Raw genomic sequence first — 9,589 nt, forward strand, 5'->3', positions numbered from 1 at the left:
ATTAACCATCCCCCCTCCTTCCTTCCACCAACTCCTGGTGAATACAGATCCAAACCCCCTTGGATCTAAAAACAAGGAAAAATCAATCAGGTTCTTAAAAAGAAGGCTTTTAATTAAAGAAAAAGGTAAAAATCATCTCTGTAAAATCAGTATGGAAAATAACTTTACAGGGTAATCAAACTTAAAGAGCTCAGAGGATTCCCCTCTAGCCTCAGGTTCAAAGTACAGCAAACAGAAATAAACACTCTAGTAAAAGGTACATTTACAAGTTGAGAAAACAAAGGAAAACTAACACGCCTTGCCTGGCTGTTTACTTACAAGTTTGAAATATGAGAGACTTGTTTAGAAAGATGTGGAGAACCTGGATTGATGTCTGGTCCCTCTCAGTCCCAAGAGCGAACAACACCCCAAAACAAAGAGCACAAACAAAAGCCTTCCCCCCCCCCAAGATTTGAAAGTATCTTGTCCCCTTATTGGTCCTTTGGGTCAGGTGTCAGCCAGGTTACCCGAGCTTCTTAACCCTTTACAGGTAAAAGGATTTTGGAGTCTCTGGCCAGGAGGGATTTTATAGTACTGTACACAGGAGAGCTCTTACCATTCCCTTTATAGTTATGACAGATGCCTATGACGTTCTCTGAGATTTTGGAATTGATTGGATTTGATGTTCAAAAGTTATCACATGACAGACAAAGAAATGCCATCAAGCTGATGGCAAACTCAGCCAATAAATCAGTGATCCTAAAACCTGCCTCAGATCATCACTGAGATACTGGGTGATCCTCAGTCTTCCAAAGAAATATCAACTCAACAACTGGTAGTGAGTGAGTGGTGGGAAGACAGGAGGGAGTGAAAGAGGTGCTGGTATCCTACTGAAAGGAAAGTTGATGTTTTAGCCTTGTTTTTTCCAATTTGTATCTCTTAGTCTTTATTCAAGCTTGAAGGAAATGTGCATGTAATAGACAACTACACACACACACACACACACACACAATGAGTATGTACATATTTCAAGAGCTTTGTGACATATATTAGCATTTCTAAATGACATATATTGGAGCAATAGCAAGCCCCCATTCCTGTCCTGTTATTTCAAGTCTTCATCTTGCATGTTTTCCTCCGGAGAGTGTTTCCCTGTGGAATTGAGCTGTTCTGCCTGTTTTAATTTATTAAGAATCTGCGCACCCACGTATAGCTTCTTTAAACCTAAATGTCAAGAATTCAGTTTCTTAACAATTCCTAGTCTCAACGACATTCAGGATGGCAGCACTTGAACGCAGAACCTTTGAATTCAGCCGAGTGCTCAGATTAGTTGGTTGCTGCGCACAGTGTGTGAGCTGAGGATGAGAACTAGGGAGGTGGGGAGAAAGATCACTCACTCACCAGGAATTATTTGGGGGAAGTTCTCTGGCTTGGCAATCTTTATTTGAGCTGTGGGCATCACTAAGAAAGCACATGTGGGTTTTAGTAACAAGCATGTTTTGATGGGAAGCTAGGTTGCCATTTTTAAGGGAGAGTGTGGCCTACTGGTTAGAGCAGAGAACTGGGAGCTGGCGCTGTTGGGCTCTATCCCAGCAGTGTATTCTTGGGCTGATCACTCAGGGAGAGGCGTTAAAAAATGCCTGCTACTAAATTCCTATTTGAAAATCTCCCTCCGATGTGATTTTTCTGTGCCTCAGTTTCTCCTTTTTGCAGAATGAAAATAATACCTACCCTACGGGGGCCTGGGGAAATGTAACTAATATTTTAACAAGGATTATAGACTGCTTTTCATTCCTGGGCTGACGGTCATCAGGGCCGGAATCTGTGACCCTTCCATGCATTGAATAGTCCCTTACTGCACAAGTGCTCTCCCTGAATTGCAGGGGGGTTTCTCCTGGAGTACCAGGATCACTCTGCATGAGCCAGGAGCAATAGTGATCATTCTGAATTACCAGGTTCTCAATTTCACATACCCTAGTCAGACTTATTTTACGTGTTCGAGGGGGGAAGGACATGATGTCTCCAGTAGCTCTTACCTCTGTTGTCTTTGTTTTGCATTACACTTTATTGTCTTTGTTTCTAGCAGGCATGGATGGGAAGAAATGCAGCGTGTGGATGTTTTTACCTCTTGTGTTCACCCTGTTCACTTCATCTGGGCTATGGATCGTGTAAGTGATCTTCCGCTTGGGTTTTGGGGTATGTGTGTGGGGGGGGGACTGAGGTAAATCAGGCTTTCCCAAATATTGCAATAGAACGGACCACATCTGAATAGAGAGCATTGCTCACTGACCTCTCTGCACCCACTGAGGCAACTCCAGCAACTGCTTTCATCGGGCTGGATTGGCAGCTGGTGATCTGCCTTCAGCAAGGGGCAGGATGGAGCTGCATTGCCCAGGAGCAGAGCAGTGACCAACCCATGACTAGCAGACACGTTTTGGTCCCTGCTTCCCCCTTGCTCCTTTTCCTGGCACGACTTCCTTCTTCCTCTGTGTTGGTAAGTTGCCACCCGCCCCCTACCCTGGCCCATCCACTCCTCACTCATTGTGTGGGACTGGGAGCAGCAGCCCAGAGCGGCTTCTTTCCCCTCACGCAGTGTGGCCTGCAATGCAGGGGATGTACCCAGAGAAGTAAAGGGGCATTTTATGGCTCCAAACTCACCTGTACAGGTGTGTGGGCCATCTCACACATAATAATAAAATAATATTAAGAGAGTCATTATGTACCTTAACTTCTTTTAAAAAATGTGATTTAGCAGCTGGAAATGAGGAGAAGCGACCAGCTCTCCACAGACCTGCAGGAATTCACTGTTGGCCACGGTTCGGGAACCATGCGTTAATGATATCCTGACTGACGAGTATGTACGTTGTGGTCGCAGTTGTAACAGTATCCGTTGGATCCTGACCTCTATCACGTGACAGGGAATTAACCTTTTTAATCCTGCCCCATGTCAGATGACTGGAGTCAGAAAATAAGGGCTCGTCTCTTATCAGCTCTCCCACATCTCGCACTTGTATTACTGCAGCATGTGGAAAACATCTGAGGTAGAATTCTCTCTCCATTGAAGTCAGTGACAACTCCCATTAACTTCAGTGGGGCCAGGATTTCACCCTGGATGTAAAAAAAGAGAGAAGAGCTACTTTGAAAGGTGGAAAGTGGCTTATACAGGATACAGTACATTGAGGGGATATCATTCAGTGGGGCAGGTGGTCATTATAAGAACTCTTGCCTTAAGGTGATCTTTAAATTACAAGCCATCAACACTATAGAAATAAAATAAGGCTAAATGGCAATTATCCTATAATTAGATGGACGGGAACCTTAGTTATCTGGTCACAGTACCCACAATGGTACTGCCTGTTTGCATTTCAATTACATTATATTATCTATGTGACCAAAAGGTACAAAACCTATCCCCAAAGGTGGCCTCTAGACTGCTTCCATGCTTCCTCCCATTAATGGCTCTCTGCTGCAGAAGCAGAAGACAAAGACTGAACAGCCATATTTTTCTTTATACAATAGCTTGAGCATTGATATCAGTAGTGTCAGCTGGTAGCAAACAGTGTTGTAGTCTGTGGTAGAAAAGAATTGCTTTCAGGAAAACAAGGGGCTTTGATTATCATTACTAATCAAGGCCCAAATCCATAGAAGCACTTCAGCACATGCTTAAAGCTAAGTAAGTATGACTGATTTCAATGCGATTTTAGCACATACTTAAAATTAAGCCCATGTTTGAATGCTTTCTTGAATATGAATGGATATTAGACACTTAAAAGTGCTTTCCTGAATTGGGTCCCAAATGAATTTCTAAATTAAAAAACATGGTTGTCTTGGTCTTATATTGGCATTGTTTGTGTTTTCTAAACTGCTTCTTTCCTCTTTTGACAGATATTTTATAGCTGTGGAAGATAACAAAATTATTCCATTAAACGTGCCAGATCGGTAAGAGGTGGTGGTGGTTGTTGTTTTGTTTTTAAATCAGTAACTTCTAACAAATATTATTACAGACACAAAACAGCAAAATCTTTAATTCTGGCTCCTGTGTTTTTATGTCACTTAGGAAACCTGGTTCCAAAAGTCCCCCTTACATAAGGTAACTGGATCTCCTCCCCCCTCCCATTCCCCACCTATCATTCTGATCGATGGGTGTTCTTTCTTTCTTTCTCTCTTTAGCTGTCTTAGTAGAGTTACAATGATACACTTTATATTTTTGAAGTATTGCAGGTGATGCACCCCCTGCAAGCTGTGTATTTAGCCAAGTCATGAACATGGCAGCATTTCTAGGTAGGAACCGCATGGGGAATTTTTTTTTTTTTTTTTTTGTCTCTCTTCATTCACTTTAACAAGTCATTGGAACATGAGTAAAATCCAGTAGATGTTGCTGTCAAAGCCGATTATTTGAAACCTTTTAAAGAGGTGCTGCTAGTATGAAGCTAGTATTATTTTGTAACTATTTGTAAAAAGACAGAACAAAGCTGGATATGTTTGACCTTCATACTTTCCATTTTATTCTCTTCTTTTATCATCACACCTTAGCCTTAAGTCTGTATGACTGTGTTTTCGATGCATGGAATGATATTTTTTGTTTATTGCTACTATAAAATCCTGCATGGAAACATTGTGTAATTGGTCATTGCATTTGACAAAATGTTATTTCTGAGGGTTTTTTAAAAAAATTCCATTAGTAAAAATATGGAAGTTCACAGCTTACTTCTGATAGGGTGAAGCTTCTAACCAACGTAGTTGGGAGGAACACTTGATGGTTATAATACTTGAAAAAATGTTTCATTGTTTTTGTCAATAAAACTTTTTGTTATGCCTGAGATACCGTAAGTATTTTCTCCTGAAGCTACGTCGACAAATGAATCAAAATGATAATGCTGAGTTAGTGCTCCACTGTTGTTACAGAGTCTGTCTTTGCCAGTGTGGCTGCGTATATTGTGGAAGCACCACTCAGAGTTCCGTAGTCGAGGCTGAGCTGAGTTTTGCACTTAAAGCAGGGAACCATTTGTTAAATATAAAAAGTACAGCAAATCTTCCCCCAAACCCAGGAAAATCAGAGTTCAGGTGACACTTAAATGATGTTAAGGATGGAAAGGTATAGTTAGGGCATCCAAACAGCCTTAACTCTGCCCTGGAGTGACATTGTAAAGGTGGTGATAGGGGGAATCTAATGACTTTAAAAATAAGTTTAACCACAAACACTATAATGCCTTAATCATCATCATATGGTTATTTCATTGTATCATTCCAAGGCAGAGTTAAGGCGTGGGGGTAAATTGCAACACCCAGCTCTACCACGAGCCTGCTATGTGTCCTTGGGCAAGTCACTTCACCTCCCTGTGCCTCAGTAGTGATACTCACCTCCTTTATTAAGAGAAATACTGATGAAAAGCGCTATATAACAGCTAAGTAGTATTATTACTAATGTACTGTACCCTGAATTACTGATACGTGTATTAAGATGGAGTGAAAGTTGAAAGTAGTAGGGGAATATCAACATCTATACACGCTGATATTTATGGATATATATTGGACCAGAAGCTCAGCTAGTATAAATCAGTCTGCCTCCACTGACTTGATGGAACTGCACTAGTTTACACTATCTGTGGTCCTTGGTCATAACATGTGTACGTGCCTGACACACACAGAGAAAGCTAAATACAATTCTATACATGCAATTGCAGTCTCTGCCCTCAAAGCCAAATATAACAATATGTATGTAGGAAACTTCTTGTCAGATTCCAGTGTGTTTGACATGAGTAAATACACATCTCCCTGTTGAGGTACTGAAATTTAAAGCCCCACTCCTACAATCAGATCTGTAGACTTTGCACCCACACAAAACCCCATTAAAGTCCATGGGCTTCTGTGTGGGTGCAGGAGTCTGCCTGCGTGCAGCCGATTTCATGATTTGATCTTATGCGTATGAGAATGAGTGAAAGTTATTTATGCAGTTGTAATGAAAGATCGAACGAACAAGGTGTTGAGGCTAAAACCTGCTACATGCCGTCAGCATTTTCTCTTTGAACCTCACCCAGTATTGCAATGAAAACTATAGCTATGCCACCCCAAGGCTGGAAACCAACAACAACAAATGTATTATGATGTCTATGGGCATTACCCTATCGGGATAAAGCAGAGCTCATTTGAGCAGGCTGAATGTCTGTTACATTGGATGCTTATGAGGGCTGCTTCCAGCTTGTACCATTATTGACCTTAACCACACTGAAAGTGAAAGTTCATTCTTTGAAAAGGCTGTTTTTTCAGTTAAAAATGTTGACCAGCTCTGTTACTGATCACTTCAGAGATGGATGCAGGGATAAAAAGCTACACAGCATTAGCAGCAGAATATTCCCCCTGAAACATATTGCCTTTGTCAGGCTGTGTCAGATGTCCACTTCAGCCACTGTTCAGGTGCCCAGATTACCTAGCCTTCAGCCTTGTTCCCTTCAACCCCCCCCCCAACCATGCAGTAATATTCCCCATAAAATATACTGCCTATCATGTCCTATTGCACCATTATTGCCAGAATTTTAGGGTAGGAGGGCCCTTCGTTCATTCTTGAGGGGAAATTAATGTAATGTTCAATTTTTTTTTAATCTGCCTGAGTAAAACATGGAGGATCTTGGGATACTCATTTCAATACATTCATGGAGTCCAGTCCCGGGAATTTTGCCGTTGACTTCAAATCCAGCACTATCTATAGTAATGTCATTACAGACTGACAGAATTGGCTGGAATATGTACATATAGGGCTTAGATTTTCTAAAGTGACTAGTGATTGTGGGAAACTTTTTGGGTGTTCTATTTGAGACATCTCAAAGGGGCCTGATTTTCAGTGGCTGAGTGCTCAACACTTTGATCAACAAAATGAGTTATATTTTCCAGCCGTATAGCCCTATCTGAGCATTCCACGTGACAGCTATGCAGCTGTTTGGTTCTAGAGGTGGGCAGGAAATGGTTTTCTCATGCTGTAAGCACTTCTGAGATATTGGGGGGGGGAAATCTGCCCTGAATTGGGATGAAAAATCAAAATCTTGGTTTGGGTCAATTGAAACCATTTTGTTTCCATAATTTCATTGTGATTTCAACTATTTTTTTAATTTTTACTACAAATATAATTATCTTACATTTCAAAGTGAAAAGTCCAAACAAAACTGGAATTTCTAATTTAAAATTTTGCAAACAAAATATTTCAACAATTTGAAAACTTTTTTCAGTTTTTGTTTTTCGTTGAAAAATCATCAAAACCAAGCCTTTCCTGCAAACCGTTTTGGTTTGGATGAATCAGCATTTTCTATTGAAAAAAGATTAAGAAGAAAATTCCTGACCAGCTCTACTTAGTTTTGAAGCTTATAGTTAATTACCAAAATATTTTCCCTCTTTCAGATCACATCTAGCTCTTAATGCTAATCCTTTATCATCTATATCTCCCCTCCCCACTCTCTCCCATGATTCTAAGAAATAATTAATGAGACTGGGATTTACTAGTTTTAGCTCAGAGACACTACAAGGTTCAGTGCTGCTTTATGATCTTTCATCTGGGGTAGTACCATCTGGTACATGCAAAAATAATTAACATCAGTGCTCAGCAAAGGATACCATCAATGTGCATCTCTCCATTTTGATATGGAGAAGGAACATTTTTTGTTGTTGAGAACATTGCTGTTTTTCTCTTGGTCCCTTCCTGCCTTATTTTTGAATACTCTTAATCACTGATTAAAAACATCAATTGCCGAAATTTTCAAAAGTGACTAGTGATTTTGGGAGTACTCACATTTTTGGGTGTCTAGTTTGAGACGTGTTTTCAGAACGTTCTGAGTGCCCAGCTTTGAAAATCAGGCACCTTTAAGATGTCTCAACTGTCATCCAAAAACTGAGGGACCCAAAATCACTAGTCACTTTTGAAAATGTCGGCCCAGTAGATCTTGTTAGTTTGTACCACATAGTTGGATAGTGCCCAATTTGTCTTCCATTGAAATCAGTGGCAAAATCCTAACAACAGGATCAATGTGTGTATTGAAATTAACATTTTAAGATTCTTTATCTCTTAAACAGATTGATTCAAAACATAATTGAACATTTACATTCACATCACTTGTGAATGAGCTAGGATTCTCCCTCTCCCATATACTCTGACAGTAATGAAGCACCAGCACGGAAAGGCAGTTCATTTCACCATATTACTGCCTTGGGGTGCATTGTGAAGATGAAGATTGTGTAATTTAAGCACCTATATAATGGCTGATGTAGTCCTCCAAAATAGACTGTCATGTTATGTTGGAGTTACAAAACAGAAAGTGTAAATAATTAAGATGAAAAAGTCATGTCCATGCGTTGACTGGGGGGCTGCTGATGTTGGCATTTTGTCCAGGGTGAAACTCATTAGAGCCCACTTTAAAGAAAACATTTTCTCTGCATCAAGTCAAACAGATACAATGGAACCCTTTCAGGATAATACCTGATAAATGTAATACTTGGGCAACATGCTGAACTGAAATCCATGGAAACTGTTCATTTTATGCCTGATCCTGATCCCACTGAAGTCCATGGCAAAACTCTCATTGACTTCAATGGCTTAGGACCAAATCCTGTATGCACAGACCAGGTCCAGTATGAACATCAGCAATGCCATCATCCCAACACTGCCCTACCCCTATGTCTCAGGCATGATCTGTAGGGGTGAGAGTGGAGCTTGTGCTGAACAGAGGTGAACAAATCATTCATTTTTCGGTTCAGTGGCTGAACTGAAAAATTGGTTCATTTTGAACCTTAACTTAATGTTTTTAGTTTTTCTCATCAAAATGAAAAAACTAAAAATTTTTTTTAGGGTCAATGAAATCAACATTTTTCTAAAAATTTCCCTCTCTCCTCCCCCCCGCCCCAAAACCAAACCAAACCAAACCAAATTCTTCATTTAAAAAAAAATGTAGCTGGAACTATTTGCCAGTTTGGTCTGAATTCATTAATAGATTCAGTAGCCCAGTTCTCATTCTGGATGTCTGCTTGATTCTTGGTCTCTCTACAGAGGCTGCTAGCAAAATTCCACCTGTGAAATGGACAGTGCTCCAGGAGAGCTGGACTGCGATCAGCAGTTCATTTTTACATGACTGTCCACCAAGTGGTTATTATTTTGTGTCCCTACTGATGTGGTTTAGTTTTCAACCTGTGACCTAGAGGTGCAGGGCTCTATCTCCTGTCATCTGTCTTATATCAAAAAATCTGACCTATTATTTAAAAAAAAAATACTAATGCTGAATGAATATATTTTAATGTACCGAACTAAATCAATGGAACCTACTTAGGAGAGAAATTCACCTTAGCACAGAGAGCATGAACAAGGTCTTATGCACCACATAAAACCTTAAAATAGAGCTTAAGAGGGACTATAAGGCAGATCCTGGGCCCTTTGTGCTGAGGTGAATTTCATTCTTGATGGATATCTGTTAAAACAGAAGATCTAGTCAAACCATGCAGTCGTACAACAGGGGGTAGGCAACCTATGGCACGAGCTGATTTTCAGTGGCACTCGCACTGCCCGGGTCCTGGCCACCGGTCCTGGAGGCTCTGCATTTTAATTTAATTTTAAATGAAGCTTCTTAAACATTTT

General features: G+C 40.4%; 1 protein-coding gene across 4 annotated transcripts in view; it reads left to right on the forward strand.

Moving 5' to 3' along the window:
• TMEM150C (transmembrane protein 150C) overlaps positions 1–9,589 on the forward strand; it is a 36,728-nt gene that overhangs the window by 15,204 nt on the left and 11,935 nt on the right. For 3 of the 4 annotated variants that reach the window (XM_024212588.3, XM_024212580.3, XM_024212604.3), the window contains 4 exons: positions 2,063–2,147; positions 3,865–3,918; positions 4,037–4,069; positions 4,193–4,260. In XM_024212588.3, coding sequence (XP_024068356.1) covers positions 2,068–2,147; positions 3,865–3,918; positions 4,037–4,069; positions 4,193–4,260 — 235 coding nt within the window. In that variant the 5' untranslated portion in view covers positions 2,063–2,067. The remainder of the gene's footprint in view (positions 1–2,062; positions 2,148–3,864; positions 3,919–4,036; positions 4,070–4,192; positions 4,261–9,589) is intronic. The other variant, XM_024212595.3, reaches the window with a different exon arrangement.

The sequence above is a fragment of the Terrapene carolina genome, unplaced genomic scaffold, assembly GCF_002925995.2.
Source record: "Terrapene carolina triunguis isolate 2854851 unplaced genomic scaffold, T_m_triunguis-2.0 Scaffold136, whole genome shotgun sequence".
Lineage (NCBI taxonomy): Eukaryota > Metazoa > Chordata > Testudines > Emydidae > Terrapene > Terrapene triunguis.